The 21,112-nt window shown below is 37.7% G+C and overlaps 1 protein-coding gene across 2 annotated transcripts; it reads left to right on the top strand.

Moving 5' to 3' along the window:
* The first annotated feature begins 1,017 nt into the window (after nucleotides 1-1,017).
* On the top strand, nucleotides 1,018-16,438 carry LOC136711297 (insulin-like growth factor-binding protein 2-A). 2 transcript variants are annotated; one of them, XM_066687455.1, is made up of 4 exons: nucleotides 1,018-1,480; nucleotides 10,918-10,940; nucleotides 13,727-13,867; nucleotides 14,270-16,438. In XM_066687455.1, the coding sequence occupies exons 1-4, from the start codon at nucleotides 1,120-1,122 to the stop codon at nucleotides 14,426-14,428; spliced, it is 684 nt and encodes a 227-aa protein (XP_066543552.1). In that variant the 5' UTR covers nucleotides 1,018-1,119; the 3' UTR covers nucleotides 14,429-16,438. The 2 variants fall into 2 exon arrangements, with proteins under 2 accessions (XP_066543552.1, XP_066543551.1); XM_066687454.1 differs by having other exon boundaries at nucleotides 1,025-1,480; nucleotides 10,918-11,099.
* The last annotated feature ends 4,674 nt before the right edge of the window (nucleotides 16,439-21,112 follow it).

Below are 21,112 nucleotides of genomic sequence, written 5' to 3'. Positions count from 1 at the left end.
CTAATGTAAATGCACTTTAATGTTTTGTCAAACTCGAAAGGGAATAGTCCGCTGCATTTGCTGCTTTTCAAAATTACTTTTGCAACAAACAAGTATTACATTTGATTTGAAGGGAATTATATAAACCAACAGTGTTAATGGAGGCAAATCTAGAAGGGCACATCACAGTACATTATCTGTTTTTTAAATCTGGAAGTGAATATTATTTGTGCAAATTGCTACTACTACTACAACTGCAGCAACTACTACTTCTGCTTCTAATCATCATCATCATCATTATATAATATTATGTAGTTGTAAGTTGTTTATTTTATGTATATGGGGACACTCACTAAAATAAATTACTACAATTTTTTATTTAACTTATAACAAAAACAATTATTGCATATTATTACAAATTACTATTATTTACTTGTCATTACTTTAATTTCTAATCAGCTATTCATTAGTTACATTTTTAAGTAACTTCAGTTCACATATTAAACAATAACAAGTATTGTTGTTTACTGAACATAAGTAAAGATTTACTTCCATTTTAAAATACTAGCAACTGCTACCAAATAATGTGCATTACTAAGACTATTCTAAGAATTAGATTAGACAATATTTTTTTAATTAGTTTTGATAAATTGTATTTATTAATTTAAGAATAAACAAGTATTATTATTTTGAGTGTATATACCTTACTTTTGACTCAGAATACACCAAGAGAAAAGGGGTATTTAAAATACAGTTTCTGAAAAAAATACTAAAACATTAAAAATGGTTTCTCAGCACATTAAACTGAAGCTGCGATTGACTGTATTAATTATGTCCCCTTAAAGTAATGGTGATATTAATGTATTCAATGTATAGTTTCAGTACACATAGTATAGTAAGCATTGTTCATTTTCATCCTCATCCTCCTCCTCATCATCAGGGGTCATTGCAAGCCCCTGTGAGTTGTTTCTCTTCTCGCTAGATGGCCAAAGGAGATGTTTGCGCCTCTAGAGGAACCTGTCAGGTGATAGGACCCTGCAGAAGCCACTGCGGCGCTTCACCTGTCTGCCCCTCCAGTTACTTTTCCACCTGAAACTGGGCTCAGTCGTTTTCCTCCAGCGCCGCATCGCTACAGCCGCAATGATCTGCTACTTTAGCTGCAGCCTGCTGTTGGCATCGCTGGCATTCCCGGGCACCCTGTTGGCGGAGGTGGTGTTCCGATGCCCCAGCTGCACCGCTGAGCGCCAGGCGGGCTGCCCGAAACTGGCCACCACCTGCGCGGAGATAGTGCGGGAGCCCGGCTGCGGCTGCTGCCCGGTGTGCGCCCGGCTGGAGGGCGAGGCGTGCGGCGTGTACACCCCCCGGTGCTCCAGCGGGCTGCGCTGCTACCCCAAGCCCGAGGTGGAGCTTCCCCTGGAGGAGCTGGTGCAGGGCTCTGGCCGCTGTGGGAGAAGAGTGGACGAGGAGACGACAGGGAGTCCCCACAATGCAGCTGATAGTGGTATGTCATGCAAAGGCGCATTTCTAAGCCACACATAGGTGACACAAATCTGGGAATGCATGCATGTGTGTTTTGTGTGAGCCTTCACAATGACTCAAACTGTGCAGAGGAGGGAGAAATACTGAACTGTGACAAGAGTGTAACTGCAACTATAACATGGGCCAGCTCCAAAGTCAGCAGGGTGCATGAAATGTATATTAATTAACCAGGCATAATGATAAACGTTTTCTATAGGTTTGTGTGTGTTAGCCTTCTCCACTGAACAACTTCATTAGTGTTTGGATAATCTGACAACATCAACAATATGATGTTGTGGTGAGGTGTGTGTGTTAGTGTGTGTATGTGTGAGTTGGGGGGGTTCACTTGCATTGACTTCCTGAAATTGTAGATGAGGTATTTGAAACTCCCTGTCAACCTTGCTCTGTGACTTTTCAATGGATGCATTTTCCATCCATTCATGAACAACGTTGCCCTATAGGTTGTAGTTGGTTTTTTTTTTTTATGCTTGCTTTTGATGAAAAGGCTTACATAGTACACAGCTCCTTTGGTGTAACTATTGCTAAAGTCATATTTTTGTGTGGTTTAAATCACAGGCACCAGAAAGCAAAAGAAATAACGAAAGAGCTCCCTAAAGACAAACAGACTTATCACTGAACTGTTTGTTCTGTGTCGTTGTCCCCGTTTCTTTAGCTATTAAATATTCCCCAGCTGGATCATTTGCATTGCAATCCAAATTATTTCATACACCCGAATTTCTATTTCCAGGATAAATGTTACAGAGATGAGAAGCAGGTCAGTGCATCCCTTGTGTATGATATGAAGTCTGGGATGAAAGTCTGAAGTTATACCCATTTGAAGGTTTAATAAACTCTTCAGCATAAAGAAATCAAAGCTTAATGTAGTCTTGGATTGAGAGCTGCTGTTCTTGCTGCCTGAGTTCATAGTGGTTTAAAATCTTAATTGGCAAATATTGATATCTAAGGTCAGAGTGGTGGGTTTCTTGAATTTGACCATGCAGCATATTCATATACTCTGAAAATGTTGGCTGTAAAATTACAAATACAGTTTGTCTTGTCCAATTGTCTTCTAATGGTCAGTATATACACCAATACTTTCAGCTTCTGACTGTGTTTGTATACTGATGTGGTAGAAATGTATTTGGGGATTGTTTAATTGAGATTGAGAGAGAGAAAGAAACAAAAAAACTCTTTGCAGTTTAGTTCCCCTGCTAGTGACTAGACTCTTTCAAGTGGGGACAAAAATTGCATTTCTGGTGTTGTCTGACCTCTGTTGCCTCTGGTGTTAAATGATAAATTGCCTTCAGATTTGTGGGAAATGCTGCAAGTTCATGCTTTTCTTTGAACAGCTTTAAAAGTTCAGAAAACAATGAAGCACTTTGAGTCATGTTTTCTGTGGGAGGACTTGGTGAATCTATACGTAATTAAGATACTTGGCTCTGCTTGTCATTATTGCAACCACATAAATGATCAATTGGTCCTCCTACTTGGAAAATACCAACCACAACACTTAGCATATTGTTTTAATGTACTTAAAAACAAGTAGGCCTGTAGAAGTTAAGTAAGTGTGACATAAGATCACTCGAGTTGTTTTTATCATAGTTACTGTTCTAGGGTAAATGAAGGTTCAACAAGAGGTAGCAATTTGAAATGAATGTCTGTCATATGGGAATCCAAAATAGTAATATGGCATATTTTTGTACTGGAAAGGAATGCTAATAGCTATTTTGGAGGTATGTGCAGGAGCTGTCGTTTGGTGTTATAAGTGGCTGTTGAATTCCTAGTGGGAAGTCTCTTTTGGTTTAAAGAATGGAGTATGTGAACAGTAGCCTGCACAATTAGGGATAGTATTTAATTCTGGCTCTTGTTTAGCACACGGTGAAACACAATTCACGATGGAACAAGCTGTACAGTAATGCTGGGTTCTAAAATAGCAAAATCACGATTACTTTGACTTCTTCCGTTTGTGTGGTTCTTGGAAAGCTCTTTGGGAGGACTGACACCTTATCTGTGTGTCACTGTTAGTGCTGGGTCACAATTACGAGGAACTGTGGAAAGTGTGGTTTTCACTGCTAATATGACGCCATAAACCGGAAAGTGGCTTCTGGGATGTGGAATGGGAGAATTAAACCACCCTTCCATTCGATTTGTCCAGATTTGTTTCTTGCTGGGGATCTTGCTACTTGGTTTTGGCAGGGCCCGCTTATCAGGTAGTGACTGTGCACTCAGAGGAAAACTACACCGTTTAGCACATTTGGAGATCTCCTGTCAGACAGAAATACACATGCTGGCTTGTGTGCTTCATGCAGACGATGTGGTGACTCCTGACACTCTTAATCCCTCCTCTATCTTTTCCTTTCTCTGGGTCTTCTGCCATGTCTGTGGTTAAGGGATCCTCCCCTCTGATTGCGATAGCAGCCCCGTGGCAGTTGATGTGCCACGGCTTGCTCCTGGCTCGCTCACTCAGACATGCACAGGACTGTGGTTTCATCTACCCGAGGCGCCCTAGAAAGCCTGGTGGGGTGTAATTACCAGGTGAGAGGAGAGAGCCTCATCCTCTCTCCTCGTGCTGCTGGTGTGTCGGGACCTGCACGTAGAAGGGGCTGCGTTAAGAGGCTGGCCTAAGCTTTAATATGCACTCCGAGGCCAGGGAGGAATTCAAGCCATCTCTGTAGGCTTTTTTTTTGTACCTCCTGCGGACAAGGAAAAGTGATGAAAAAGGGTTTAAAAGCTGTCAGTCATCCCCACAGATTGTGTTTTCCAAGCTGAGTTAGTTAAAGCATTCCCTGCAGGGGAGGATTTAAAATCAACAAAAAGTTCCCCCTAACGAGTGTGCTGGATTTTCTTTTTTTTTTTTTTTTTTTACGGATTTACGGGGGTTTATTATCCAAACCGTGTAAATGGGAGGAAAGAAAGAAAAGAAGTACACACACACACACATTGTAAGCATGTTTGTGCTGTCCTCTTCATTAACCTAACAGCGTTACTAGTTTTTACGTGAATTGTTTCTATGTATATTTGTGGTACTGCAAGCAATTATGCTGCTCTCACCCTTTACTTGCTCCCCTGTAAATCACAAAGTGTCGTATCTCATATTTTGATATATTTAAACTGTTTTATGTAGCATACAAACTTTTTTTGTGTGTGCCTCAAAACGGGTAGTTTTTTTGAAAATCCTATTTTGCGTATGGTTGCATAGCTTTTGGCAATGTATCATCACTCATGCTAAGCCTCTTATCTTGCTGTGCTGGAGGTAATCAGACTTTGAAAAGAAATCACTGCATAGTGTCTCCTTAAGTGAGCCAATCATAACACAATTTCAACGTTTGATTTCCTGACCATGTGACTGTAGTGCTGGATTGTCACAAAATTGAAGAAAAAATCAATCGTTGGAATAGTTAATTGTGTGAAAAGCAGTATAAACAGATACAATGAAGTATTTTTCCAACAGATATATAAAAATGCTGAATAAATCTTTTTAAAAATAGCACTGCAGGTAGACTGGACTGTATCTAGCCTTCAAAGTCTGTTTGCAAAATGTTTGTACCAAAACCTCTTCAAAACCTTGTTGTTGGTAGCCTGACCATAATCTTGTCATGCATGTGATTAACAGCAGAACTCAGATGATGTGCATAAGGTATTCGTGTGTTATTCTTGTGGTATTTGTACATCAATTCATAAATTATCAGTGCCAATGATTGTAAAGTGTGAGCTATACTTTTTACTGACTACACTGTACGATGCTAAATATTGGTGTTTGTTTTTACACCTTGAATCATTGTGGTGGTGCAGTTGCCAGTATAAACATAAATTAGCCAGTGTAAGACCTACAGCCATATTAAACTAAATGTTTTTTCATGACTTGGCAGCAACCAGACACCAAACACTTCAACAGGGGTGCAGCCAATAAAAGGTTGGGCATAACTGATGTGCAAAGTCATTTTAAGGAGAACCTGTCAGAAAGTCTTCTGTTTCTGGTGTTTAGAATACCCCCTCCCTTCTTTTCTCATTCTCTTTCTCTCTTTTTTGGCCCACAAATATGCCACCCCCAAAAAAATCAGGTAACACCGTCTTGAAGCAATTGTTTCAAGAACTGGAATACATCCCCAATGTGTTTTAACATCCTAGGAGATTTGGAAGTTGCCTTTTCTGTTGGAATGTTAACACAGAAATAACAACAGGCGGTCACCTTTAAGAAATCTTTCCATGGGCTATTTTTGTTGGATTATTTGGTACAAGTAGGAAATTCAATCTAAGCAGAAAGAAAAGCAACAAATCTGAGGTTGGGTTATAGAACACATAACAAGTCTATTCAGATTGTTTACAGTTCTCTCATTTAGATGTATTCTAGATATCCATGGAAATAAATCAATTCTGTAGATGTTTTTTGGTTGATGTTGTTCTTAGAAAGGAAATAGAGGGAGGCATCTCTGCATAATTTAACCTTGGACGTTAAACCAGGTCAGTCTCTAATACTGATAACATATCAAACATTTACAGAGATGGTGCAATATCACATGGAACTAAAACAAAACATGTATGTTTTTAATGTATACAGTGCTGGTCAGAGATCTGTACATACACACACACACACGCACACACAAATCTGTGTTATTGTTATAAAACAGTCTTCCACAGTTTGATGACTTTATGGCATTATGCCACGCTGATATGAAATATATATTTTTAGATGAAACAAGCTTTCTTACAGGTGGACCAGTACCTAGCTCCTATCTGCAGTCAGACATTAACTGGGTGTAACTCGATATGTGTTACTTTTTTCTTATTTTCTTGATGGGAATCCAACACTAGGGATTTATCTTAAAAAGTGAATCTTATTTACCATTCAGCTTACAACTGTCACAGTAACAGAGCAGTACAACAAATGGTGATATGAACATTTTGCTTTTGTTCATTAAGCCTGTATATATGTACAGACTGGCAGCTTTATGAATGTGTGTATTTGTTTATTTATTTTATTTTATTTATAGAAATAGTGTTCAGCAGAAAGTAAAATTGTTACTGTGTTGGGGTAGTTAGCATGAAACTCAACTTCCCTCCCAGAGTTTAGTTCTTAATTGCCTGATCTTATCTAGGAAAGAATGAGTTTGAATCCTCTAAAGTGGTGACCAAACATTCATCTCTTACTTTCACCTCCGAGATATAGCTTGTTTAAAAACAAAGACGTGATAAGTTGTACCTACATGGAAGTTTTCCTTGCGATTTGCATACTGATTCACCAAAGAAACATTCCAAGCCCACAAACATGATTTATGATTTCACAGTATAAGCGTTTAGTATTTACATTTGTAATTACAGATTAGACAAACCTGCATGAAATCTGCTGACTGTGCACATTCAATCAAAAAGGGCTTTTGGCAGATAGTTAATTAAAGCTTCGTCAGCAGGAATCAGCAAAGTGCTTCCACAAGAGTCTGGAATCGTTTTTACTGTAACTGGCTGAAAGAATAAGATGTCAGAGTTATTTTAGTTTCTTATTTGGTGGTAGTTTCAGTATAAAGAGAAAAAGACCATCCTGTTTTATGATAGTCTGAGAATTATGCATCCTTTGACATCCGTGTTAGAAGTGAAAACGCATAGAAGAACTTAAGGATGTTTTTGTCACGTAAGTCTACCCCCATTTGTTGTCCCTCGATCAGAATCCTAGATTTTGTTTTCGCCCTCCTGTGAGTGGCTGAGGGACGTTGTCTGAGGCTGATAGCGCCGAACTTAGATAAGCTCCCAGCACACTAAATTCACCTTTGCCTTTTTCTGTGCCGCAAACAGACCCAAAAAGAGGCCCCTTCTAATAAACACAGGAGGCATTGATCCTGTGAAATTGTCCAAACATGAGGATTGGGGGCATGGACCTTTGTTCAGCGGAATCAAATAAGGCCTCCCGTTGCCTTTCCAATTAAATTATCTATATTCCTAAATCCTACATTAAGAATCTCAGTGTAATCGGCTTTAAACACTGCCTTTCCTAAGAGCAGATTGAATGTTTTTACTGTTTCACTCCCCCTGTTTGTTTGGTTAACTTGGTTGTCTTATGTCCTCATCTGCTCTTTTGGCCGAATTGTTGAAACAATTGTCTGTATTTTATTTACTTTTGTATTCTGCTTATCTTTTCAGAAGGCTGCAGAAAAGAAACATACTGCTTTTGTACTTTTTTCATATTCCTTCATTAGATCTGCAAATCTGACATGTTACATAATCAATGGAGATAGAAAAAGCATGTCTGAGCACACAATGAGACTCCAGGAGGATATTTTTCACTTTTGTCTCTATTACTATACTGTATCATGCCCACAAGATTGGGAGAAATCCACCCACAGGTCAAGAGACAATCTCAAAAGGATTTGATCTCAGAAGACAATGTTCTCATTTTACAAGATTTTGCTCTGTTTGCCGTAACGCTTTATATAAGTGTCCAATTTACATTTCTGTTCCTCCCAGAGTCCCGACATTTTTGAATTTCTCTGAAATGAATGTCCCATAGCATGCGCTCCAGGGTGAAGGGTGAAGGACCTCAGCACAAAGAACGAAAAGGTGAAGCTTTGAAATGAATCTACTTGTTGTTTTATGCAGGACTGTCATTTTTTTTTTTCGGTTAATGCTTAACCCAAAAAGTAAACCGTGGAGGAATTTTAATCAATGTCAGCATCTTCATGTTAGTTATCCAGCTCAGCATTAGTGGAGGGTTTTAACTGCAGCTCAGCGCGAACACAAAACCAGATCTCATTTACACGGTGCGACTAGACCAGTGTCTCCTCCCCTTTTCCTCAATTAGCAAATTCCTAGACCGTGTTGACTTTACCTATGACCAGCCAACCAAAAAACAAGCTGTTGGATTTATCCATAACACATATACACATATTTAAAATGATCTATGTCTGTGTGTTTACAAGGCACAACTTCCTCCATGCAATTGATTTGATTAGTGTCATTTCAAATCCAATCAAATAAGTGTGTGTATGTGTGTTAGAGGCTATTTAATTACTTTGAATGGAATGCGTTTGCTCAATAGGTGTTGTGACGGAGAAATATGGTCTCTGTTAATCAAAGTGATCGCTTGCTCTTTCTGTGACTGCAGCAGCTTGACCACATATGTGTCATCAAGTCTCCTGTCAATCAGTACAGCCAGAGAGAGAAACAGACAGACAGAAAGGGAGTAGGGAGAGAGAGAGGCTGAGACCAGTTAATTTGTCTTCTCTCACAGACATCGGATGATTATGTAGAGGCACTTAATGTGGACAAATAGTGTCTCCTCACAGTAAACATACAGTCTTTGGTGACAACAAAGGGAAATTAATGCTTATTTAAAGGAGGGTCATTTTCTGTGCAGCACTGGAGATAAATCTCTCAGTAAGGCATGTATTTTTGGGTCATAGTCTCTAGGCGAACAGATTACCTGATTTACATGGTGAGGTTAAAGAATTGAAACCTCTCCAAACACAATCACATACTAAAAAAAGAAGAGAGATATAATGTGGACCCTAATGCTTTCTGGCAGGTCGAGGGAATGTGAATGAAGCACGTTGGGCACCTAAAATTACATGTAATCACGGGTGTTTGCTGAAAAACTGCAGGCGAACACATTTTGAAATATGGCACCTTCGGAAAATACTACTTTGCAGAGTTCAACACTATTCTTATACTTTTTCTTCTCAATTCAGTGTGAAGCATAAAACCACGGTTGGTGGCTTAGGCAGAGCATGGGGCACGCATTCATGGTCAGAGTTTTGTTTATGGCCAAAGACTTCAGTGACATCATGTTATCCATTTCAATAAGTAAGGGAACCATATCTATTTTGAGAGGGTAACCATATGTCTTTTTAAAACGTGGTTTGTGCATGTGTTGCTAAAAACAGGCAGGGATTTAGACAGTGCTGTCGTCAGATGAAAGACTTTTATCTATCAGCAAGGGAAAGATAAACTTGATCCTGTGGAAAAACAATGAATAAAACTGACAAGCACCGGATTTATCTATTTAAGTCATGTTCAGTAGTGCTTTAGAATTAACATCTTACCCATTAATAATAATAATATTGTGATTTAAAATTTTCCTCCAAAATGAACAATGAGCATAACTCAGCACTGTGAAATGTATTATTATTATTATTATTATTATTATTATTATTATTATTATTATTATTATTACTTATTTTGACAAAAACTATTAATACTATCAAGGAGTAGTGAAACACTAAGACTTGGTCGACTTGATAACAATATTGAGGAGCTGCTGCTGGGAAGACAAATCCCGTGCTTTTGTATTTTTTCGCTGTGTTTCCGCTATCCAGGAAGTTATGACATAACAAAGCCTGAAACCCTGAAATAGCATTTGGTGAGTGTTAAAAGTTACATATATGTAACATCAAACTTGGAAAATCCAATACATCTTACATGTACACTAATTGCCACAGGGAAACCATAATTTTAGGAATCACACTGGTTCACCTCTAAAATAATGTTTTTTGTTTTTTTTTCTAATTAACAGAAACAACTCTTCTAGCAGAAATCTATTTTTCAGAGGTTGATTCACTGATGCTCTTACAGAGAGATTGTTGTCTAAATTAAGTGAAAGGGGGCATTATAGAGTATTTGAATAGAAAATACTTTTAACCATATTACATTAATTATTGTATCCCATTTGCAGATATTTCTTATAACATAAGGCTTGAATGTACAAACGCGTGCCTAAAGCTAGAATGTATTAACTGTACATTTTCATTTTTTTTTACTTTGTTTATTACTGTGTAAAGATGGTAACGGAGCACTCCCATTTCAAAACAGAACATTGATGTTTTCCAAAAGGCTTCCCTTTGAAGGCTGCGTTTTTTAATATATTCACAAGAGGGAAACAAAAAAGCTGTTTTCTATGCAGGCAGTAAAGTTTAGTGTGTAATTATGAGACAACCTACACATCATTAACTAAACTCTTTAATTCATTGCCAACATGTCAAAGGGAGCATTACACGTACATTATTTGCATTTTTTTGTGTTTTTAAAAGTAACCACTACAAATTACTGATTACTTGTACAGGTAAGTGCTGCAAGAAAAGTATTTTGACAACTATTCAAAGCATGCCAGTTAATTACACTTCTGTGTTGTTCTTTTTGTAAATAGATTTTAACCCATTTTACTTCTTTACAGTTGAAATATTCTTTGAAAAATACATAGGAATCCAGTGGAAATTAAACTGTAAAAGTTATGTCAGTTTTACTATTGTATTTATTCACTTATCTTTCATATTTTGTAGGACTGGTAGCTAGAATGCAAAAGAATGATGGTGTTGGGTCAGTTTAAATGACCATGACCAACTGGATGAAAACCTTGTGCATTGTGTGTCTAAAAGCTTAAACTTTCCAACAAACATGTAACGAAGGACTAAAATACAGTATTTTTGTATTAAACAGGAGAAGTGCAGTACCAGTCTGAGGTGAGCCCGACAGACAACGAACCTGAAGACAGGAACACGAATGGTCCACGGTTAAAACCAAATCCAAAGACTGCAGCCATTCGTCATCATCAATTAGTGCAGGGTCAAAAGTGGTTCAGAATCAAAATTCAGGAAGAAAAAAAGCTACGTCCGAAGCTGGTCAGTCTGAACTGTGTTTAGTTTTTTGTTTTAAATGTTTTTCACAGGAAGAGATCTAGAATAAACTCTTAATTTGATGAGTTTAGTATAGAAGGAAAAGAAGGCCAACATAGAATACAGAGATAGATGTACATATCACCATCACCATCAGGCTATATCGATGCACTGCTGGATGAAGGCCCTCCCAGATGTTTCCACTTGCTTTGATCTACAGCTTCTCTTTTTCATGTCACGCCTGCTAATTCCCATCTTCCCATCTTTTATGTGGTTGTCGTTTAGGTCTTTTTGCATCTCTTGGTATCCATTCAGTACCTTCCTTTGTCCATCTTTGATCTGTCCTTCTTGCAGTGTGTCCGGCCCATTGCCATTTTAACATTTTCACTCTTCCTCTTGAATCCATTTATTTATTTTTTCTACCTCTTCTTGTCATTCCAAGCACACGTTTCCATTCTTCTTTGTGTAGTCCGCAGTTTCTGAATCATTTTTGCATTTTGTGACCAGGTTACACAGCCATTAATGAGCACTGGTAGTATGCGTTGATCAAAAACTTTTTTTCTTCAGGCAAATGGGTAGATTTCCTTTCAACAGTGTGCCATTTCTTCCTGATATACTCCATCCCATTTTTACTCGTCAATGTCATTGTCATATTTACCTACAACTTCAATTTCATATCTATCTATCTATCTATCTATCTATCTATCTATCTATCTATCTATCTATCTATCTATCTATCTATCTCTATCTATCTATCTATCTATCTATCTATCTATCTCTCCATCTGGGTGGTTCGCAGTCCTTTCTATTCAACATTCATATTTAGGAAGTTGCAGATTACATGAAATGTTTCAGTACCTGAGTAATTGTGTAGCCACTCCATAACCCATTTTTCTGTTATGTTTGGAATGAGCTGTTTTAGTGCTTTGAAGTGTGTACTTTTCCCCCCACAGGAAAAGATGAAGTACAGGGAAATGTATTCTTTAAAATAGCATTTTGATATTTAAAAAATATTTTAAATATCAGATGACAGAGAACTACAGTTGGATTTAAATATTGAAATGGTAGGTTTTGGCTCTATAGATAAGTTACAGGTTTCTGATCAATGAGGGCATTGCTTACTTAGAACTGTAGCACCCTCTTCTGGTGCATAGGATGCTGTGAATGCTGTGGATAAATGTGCTTTTAATCATAAATTATTCACTGGGTAATGAATCTGATACATTTTTCTTCAGATGGATTTCAAAGACATTTCTGTGTTGTCGTTTTTTTGTTGGACTGTTTTGGTTGTTGCTTTATGGAAGGTCGATCATAAGTCAGTCGTAACTTTAGATTCCAATGAGAACTGGTGGATTGAACGTACTTCCTGTATCTATTGAGCCTCCCTTTGAACTAGGTGACACTACCTGTATTTGAATCTCACAATAACTCTTACATGTGTCTTTTACAATCAAATTCAGATTTTAGAGCTAAACTCTGTAAGGCAAAATAAATGTTATAAACTACTGTTCATGTAAAAACAAAGTACTAACCTATAGTTCATATTGGAGCACTTTTGCATAGAATATGGGAGTATTCTTTTTTCTCGCTATAAAGTTGTAGAATATTTTGTTCTTTCTTTTGAAATTGTTATTCATGAACCAGTGTTGCCAGACATTTCACAATTTATAGCATTTCATTTATTGGGTTGTGTTCATGAACATTTTACCTCAAGGGTTATTTTTATGGTGCTTTGTACTGCTAACCACTTGGATATAACAGTACTATACTGGTAGTTATCTATTAAAATTCTTGAATTACTCTTGATTCCTGAATTTAGATATACATTTTGTCTTGTACCCTTGCTTATAATCCATTGTGTGATTTTTGGTTATTTTTTAACAAATTAATATTTTGTATTTCTTTTGTATGTCTTCAAAATCACCTTATTAAATGTGTAGGGTTTATTTTAATCTTAAGATGTTAGCTAACATCTGAATCACAAAAACATTAGCTATAAGTTGGAACAATTAAAGATGACAGCGCAAATGCATAAAGGCATTTATACTTGATGTTTCTGATTTGTAACTGTTGCATATTCAATAATGTGTGCCCATGACTAGCTGTTTGTTTTAATGCTCATATTATTTTTCTGTCCTAAAAAATTCTGTTAATTTCTTCTTCAGAAAATAATTATGATTGTAGTGAACTGATTATACATAAAAGCAAATTAGAATACACTGATACATTTTTGCTCAATGTTGACAGAAACAAAAAATAAAATAACTGTACAATGAAATATTTGTAAGAATTGAAATGGCATCAGAACTATTCTGTGTTAGATGCCATTAAAGCTTAATAAGAAAGATGGTTTGTGATTTGGGGTAAAATATCAAATTACATATCAGAATCAGAGTGGAGCATCACAATATATGGCCGTGTAATTAAATATTTTTGTCCATGTGATATGGATAAGATCCTGGCAGCGTTTAATCTCGTCTCCCTCTCATCTTTAGCCAAAGCAATGTAGTCATTAGGGGACTGGCCTTTGATGAGCTGTGTTCACCATAGAAAGAGAAAACAGGCCTCGTGAATATCATTTTCATTTAATGACTCTTTGGAGCTAGTTCTAACCGATTATTTTTGGCCTGCAGAGTAAGTGCCAACAGGAGCTGGACAATGTTCTAGAGAGGATTTCCCAGATGCCCTTCAGTGATGACAGAGGACCCCTGGAGCACCTGTATGCGCTACACATCCCCAACTGTGACAAGCGAGGGCAGTATAACTTAAAGCAGGTGAGGCAAAACAATGACTCCCATTGGTTGAAATCAAAAAAACATTGCAAAATGGAGTTGGAGATGAATAATTTAGCTGAGTCCATGAAGGATAACTTTGAAGAATTGGCTTATTTAATTCTGTTATGTACTGTGTCTCTCTGAACTCTGAATTTTAAGTTCAGCTTGATTGTACTACTACTGTAATTTTCTTTTTATTGATTGTTGATACCTATTTAGTTCCCAGATTTGAACTGAAATTCAATTATGACCTAATTTGGACAATCCTCAGTTCTGGCTGCTGTGCCATGCTGTGGCAAATGAACCACAGTCCTGCACTGCTCTGCTCTCATTGTTAGCTCTCCCCTACTGTTGACCGTATAATGTCCCTCATTAACCGACTGCCTTGTCCTTGTGTTTCAGTGCAAGATGTCTTTGAACGGGCAAAGAGGCGAGTGCTGGTGTGTAGATCCCCACACCGGAAACCCCATCCCAGAATCCCCTATGGTGAGGGGGGACCCCAACTGCATTCAGTACATCAGTGGGCTGCAGACCGAGCCTCCCGTGGTGCCCCAAAAATAGTGTGTTTTCCAGCAAACCTACAAACACTAGGATTACATAAAGTTATGCAAACACAGATGTGTGTCTATAGTTTTGTTTGGTACAATGTATAAACATATACAGTCAAACCTCAAGTATATCACATGGAAACGAGAGCCAAGAGATGTGGCATATCAGGTTAAGCAGAGAACAGGAAAGCGGAGGCAAGCCAGCATGGACAAAAGCCCAGATAGAAAACTTTAAATAAGGATACAAGACTGAGAGTGTCTTATCCTATTCATAGAGTGTACACTTTAAATAACACAGAGACCAGACACAATTGTCTTTCAAATCTACATCTGGTTGTATAGGTATTTAAGGCAGCCTAGCCCTTCATTTGTGCAGCTGCTATCACTCAAGACAAATTTCTGTTTACTCAACTTTCCCCCTTTGGCTCTTCAGCAAATGTACGCTGTATTTAAGCAAAGCACATTCTATCCTAACAGCCCCCCACACGTTTTTAAACCCTCAAACTGAATAACCGAAATGTCCTTTCAGATTGTAAAGTCTTTCAAAGTTCTTTCTTTGAAACATAAACATATTTTGACAGTCTTTCATCACAACCCTCTCCTCCCTCCCTTCCGCTCCACCAAGTACGTTTCTTCTCACTTTGCTGTCAACATCCCCCTCTTTGCCTTGCACCTCTCATCTCTAAACTACAGTGCAAACCTTGACACGGCTATTGTGCCCAGCGAAAAGAAAAGCGCTGCCAGATTCGTCACTGAGGCTTGTGTTAGAGAATGAACGCACAATGCTTGGCGGCTAAAATAACCCCGTTCCCCAGGCCCCTCTGTACTGTAGAGTCATGTGGCATTTTCCAGGGGAATTACTAATGAAGTGCTGACAGAAAATGAGATTAGGAGAATGGACTTGACACTGACAAATGTGATATTAAGTGGGTTTGACTATATATAATCAAATGTTTGCAAATATGTTTGCGCCATGCTGCCTGACTGTACAACTAGGTCTGGGTTGTAATGAAGAAGCCACCTACTGTCTGGTGCCCAACACCTCTGAAGAGAAATCACGTTCTTTGCAGGTTCAGGGCATTTTTTAGGGTTAAACTTCAGTATCCTTCCCATCGAGGGAGAACAATTGAATAACTATTAAATTACAGCCCCCTTACAATTCAGTAAACACAAGATCACCATGGAACGTCACTAATGGCTTCATCATTTCAATCCAGGCCCAGACCATATCAATACGTTGAGCCTCCCACCAATTGGCGATTATAGATCCTTTACTTGATGGTGGCTTTTTTGTTTGGTAAAGGATTCTTCCTTGTAAGGCAAACCTACCAACAAGTGCTTATTTTGAATTTTTGATTGAGCTGTTGGGTCCAAGTTTTTATTCACTCAGGGCCCTAATATGTAGAAGATCAGTCTCTAGTTGTATAGATATTTACGGGAATAAATAAAAAAATGACCAAATTTACACTGTTGTTATTTGTTTTCTAGATAACTCTGGTTATGTTTTTGTTGCAGATTTTTTGTTGTTGTTGTTTGGGGGTGGGGGGGGAAGTTGGTGTTTATTTTTATTATGTCAGCACTTGATAATACAATATATTTCACTGCAGTGAGCTTGGCCTAGTTTAAAACACATCAGGAGCTAATCTCTGTGGTTCAAACATTGATCTGCCAGTACTGTTACAGAGGAAAGTGCTTTCTCCGGATCATTTGGATGTTTTGCTGTTTGGTGTCTTTATCTGTCACTCTTAGTGTTTCTTTTATTTTAACTGCATTGTTTCAGTGACGGAATAATAAAAACAAAGCATGGACAATACTGTACACATCTTTTAGGGAGAACATTTACAAACGGAAAAGTTACAATTAGATTTATTTACAAAATTAATTTTCTTTTATTCACATGTAGTCTGTAGTGACAATGGATAGAAGGCTTTTATTGGAAAATAAAGTAGAAGGCGTAATTCCTTGAGAAAATCCAAGTAGTTTAATGTTTTTGAAATTTGAGTAAAGTATGTAATTAAACAACTATTGTGTGTCTTTCTTGAGTTTCTTTTTATGGTTCCAGAGAATATATATATATATATATATATATATATATATATATATACAGTGAGGGAAAAAAGTATTTGATCCCCTGCTGATTTTGTACGTTTGCCCACTGACAAAGAAATGATCAGTCTATAATTTTAATGGTAGGTGTATTTTAACAGTGAGAGACAGAATAACAACAAAATAATCCAGAAAAACGCATTTCAAAAAAGTTATAAATTGATTTGCATGTTAATGAGGGAAATAAGTATTTGATCCCCTATCAATCAGCAAGATTTCTGGTTCCCAGGTGTCTTTTATACAGGTAACGAGCTGAGATTAGGAGCACTCTCTTAAAGGGAGTGCCCCTAATTTCAGCTCGTTACCTGTATAAAAGACACCTGTCCACAGAAGCAATCAATCAATCAGATTCCAAACTCTCCACCATGGCCAAGACCAAAGAGCTGTCCAAGGATGTCAGGGACAAGATTGTAGACCTACACAAGGCTGGAATGGGCTACAAGACCATCACCAAGCAGCTTGGTGAGAAGGTGACAACAGTTGGTGCGATTATTCGCAAATGGAAGAAACACAAAATAACTGTCCGTCTCCCTCGGTCTGGGGCTACAAGCAAGATCTCACCTTGTGGAATTTAAGTGATCATGAGAACGGTGAGGAATCAGCCCAGAACTACACGGGAGGATCTTGTTAATGATCTCAAGGCAGCTGGGACCATAGTCACCAAGAAAACAATTGGTAACACACTACGCCGTGAAGGACTGAAATCCTGCAGGGCCCGCAAGGTCCCCCTGCTCAAGAAAGCACATGTACAGGCCCGTCTGAAGTTTGCCAATGAACATCTGAATGATTCAGAGGAGAACTGGGTGAAAGTGTTGTGGTCAGATGAGACCAAAATCAAGCTCTTTGGCATCAACTCAACTCGCCGTGTTTGGAGGAGGAGGAATGACCCCAAGAACACCATCCCCACCGTCAAACATGGAGGTGGAAACATCATGCTTTGGGGGTGTTTTTCTGCTAAGGGGACAGGACAACTGCACCGCATCAAAGGGACGATGGACGGGGCCATGTACTGTCAAATCTTGGGTGAGAACCTCCTTCACTCAGCCAGGGCATTGAAAATGGGTCGTGGATGGGTATTCCAGCATGACAATGATCCAAAACACACAGCCAAGGCAACAAAGCAGTGGCTCAAGAAGAAGCACATTAAGGTCCTGGAGTGGTCTAGCCAGTCTCCAGACCTTAATCCCATAGAAAATCTGTGGAGGGAGCTGAAGGTTCGAGTTGCCAAACGTCAGCCTCGATACCTTGATGACTTGGACAGGATCTGCAAAGAGGAGTGGGACAAAATCCCTCCTGAGATGTGTGCAAACCTGGTGGCCAACTGCAAGAAATGTCTGACCTCTGTGATTGCCAACAAGGGTTTTGCCACCAAGTACTAAGTCGAAGGGGTCAAATACTTATTTCCCTCATTAACATGCAAATCAATTTATAACTTTTTTGAAATGCGTTTTTCTGGATTTTGTTGTTGTTATTCTGTCTCTCACTGTTAAAATACACCTACCATTAAAATTATAGACTGATCATTTCTTTGTCAGTGGGCAAACGTACAAAATCAGCAGGGGATCAAATACTTTTTTCCCTCACTGTGTATATATATATATATATATATATATTAAATGAAAACATATATATATGTATATATATATATTTAAAACATGCTCTGATTTGTATTTATTTGTTTGTACTTCGAAGCGATCCAACTGCTATTTACAAAAGAGAGATCATAATTGATTATGTGATGAGATGATGTGGTCAAAGGTAACGTTCCTTACAACCTCTGACACTGACTGCTGCCTTCTGAAATGATTAGGGAAGCTAATAGATATAAAAGTGTCAACATTCCGTAATTATGAGTTCATGAGTTAAAGGGACATAAGGTAGAACACATTTGTGAGTTGTAAAACTGTTTGTTGCAGCTGACATTCAATGCCACAATGCCTTAGGTAACAGATGTGTGTTTTTTGCACATACCTAAGCTGCTTTACAACAAAGGAAGAGCTTTGTTGAGGAAATTGTCTTTTCTCTCCCAGAAAATCCATCAGCCATGTTTGCCAATAAACATTTGGGACATTTCATCCTCCTCATTTTATCCGTCTCCTGTTCACAAGTTATCCGCCGGCTTTGTCCGTCTATTTTAATCACATGCCTTCTTAATTAACGCCTTCAAACCAAGCTCTCAATATAAGTGTCTAGTACGTGAGTAACAGGTGTTTTCTATTTACTTTACAAATTAGAGAGATTTGTGGTCTTGCAAGGCTTTTCTACAAGATCCCGAGTTCTAATCGCAACAGTTGTGTTGTTGTGTAGTGTGATTTTAGGAATCGTGGTAGTTCCACTTTAAGTACTGCACTTAAGCCAGGTAACTGCTTCTTATTTTTTCACAAATAGCCCTGGGATTACTCTCTGTGACTGTTCGAAATGATGATGCTGTAATGAGTTTAGTGGACCAGATTCCAAACATGCTTGTTTAATTGCATTGTGCACTCCGAGGCCTATTTTAAACCTAAAGCTGTGCCTTTACAGTTGTAATGTAGTGCAATAACCCATTCTAATTGCTTTACATTTTTAGTTGATTGCAGTCAGCTAAAATATCTTTGTTTTAATATCTAAGTTGCTGTCCAGAATATCTTAGTTTTTCTTGTCATTCTTTATAGCACCAAAAGCATATCCATTGCATTGGATCTTAGGGTGGGTAGGTTTTCAACGAAGCAATGTGATGTTCATAGTTAGGTGGTAGTCCTTATAAATTACATTGTGGCAAATACTCTCAAATGAAGAGTCTGTCTATTTATCTATCTATTAAACATAAAGCCTTTTCATGCATTCATACATACATAGTTGTGACAAATACATTCACAATTGATAGCATATAAAGTCATCTGAAACTATTTTGCAAAGCCTTATCTGATGCTTAGTAATAGTTTATTGATCCAAATGTTTGCCCCCTGGGTCTAGTATCTGAGTTGAATAATTTAGGAAGACCTTATCAATTCACTTTTAGACTTTTAAACATCTTGCTCTTATAATGTTTTGTTCAGTCTAGTCATTAATGAGTGGAGGAACTCTGGATGCCCATCTTTGGACAGTTTCCAGCGTTGAAAAGTATGTTATGTAATGTGACCACATCTGAATGAAGTAATCTCTGTCTGATGTAAAAACACATTAAGAGAACTGCAACATTAATTGCTACTAGGCAGGTAACCTACTAGGCAAGTAAACAAGATTTCATGCAATTTGATAGTAGCATTAAAGGCAATTTATATTTATTGAAATACAGTAAGCATTATCCACAGTCTTTATATCTACTTTCATTGGAGTTAGTGAAAGACAAGTTTAAAAAAATGCAAACCTAGTTATTTTCCTAGTTAATAAAAAAAATAATTGCAATTCCCATGAAAATGCTTGCAGTATTTCCAGTAATAGAAAAAAGTGGATTTGATAAACTCTCCTATTAAATATTTGCCATTGGTAATGTATGACTCTGTAATATTAGGATTATAATTATGATTTATTTCTTGGCAACAATACAGAGCCATACCATAATGTCATTACCAATGGCAAACATTTAACAGGCAAGTTGATCACATCCACTCTGTTCTAATAATTGCTGGAAATACTGCTAATATTATACTTCCATTTCGTGACATGAGGCATTACTTTCTTGTACATATAGGCCCTTGTCATTAATCCCAGTACAGTACACGCTGGCATTACACTGTTGTTAGAAAAATCACCTCACAAAATAAAAATTAAAAATAAAATTAAAATCCTATCTGATAGAGGTCATTTTGAATAATAATATGTGTGTAATTTCTATGATACTGAAAAATAGAATTACACTGAAGAAGGATGTATAAGAAATAACTTTTAGTTCACACTTTTTGTTTTGGGGCTAACAGGCAGTTCTGAGCATGTGCAGCCCAGCGCTCAGGTGAAATAGGTGGGCCCCTTTAAACTCCAAACTGTTGGTTCAGGGAAGCCATCTTTAACAAAGGGAAACACAAAGTGAGCAGCAAACAAGGTTAGTGTTACATTTTAAGTCCTTTTAGTTTAAGCACTGAAATTTCTTGCACCAGTTCTATCAAGCCCTTTAGATTTAACTGATGGTCCCATTAACTATTTTTCTTATTCTATCTTTAATAAAGTGTGCTTACTCTAAAATAAATGATCATAAATCCTCTGGACATTAACTTTTAAACTTGTTAAAAAGTTAACATGAAAAATGTTGGCTTCAATTGTGATTTCAGAACAGGAAAGTCCTTTAATCTCTGCAGCACTACTGATATTTTACTAGTCTCAACAAAGATTTAAAAATTGACCATAATCCATACTTTCACTAGGACTAACTAACTTAAACAAACACACATGTTTATTAACTGGACCTGCTGTTTTCCTGTAAGAAGGTGTTGCATTGTATTGTACAAGCTAGATCCTTCTGTCTTCTGTCGTTAATGGTGCCAAACAAAAAACCCTCAAGAAGAGTTGTAACCATGATAAGCAAACCAGGGGACAGTGCAAACAGTGGTCTATATCATTCAGCTGCTTTGACAGTAACTTCCTCATTAAACCATTTGAAAATTACTTTAATATT

The sequence above is a fragment of the Amia ocellicauda genome, chromosome 16 (genome assembly GCF_036373705.1).
Source record: "Amia ocellicauda isolate fAmiCal2 chromosome 16, fAmiCal2.hap1, whole genome shotgun sequence".
In the NCBI taxonomy this organism is placed as follows: Eukaryota; Metazoa; Chordata; class Actinopteri; order Amiiformes; family Amiidae; genus Amia; species Amia ocellicauda.
This window is presented reverse-complemented; position numbering and strand designations above follow the sequence as displayed.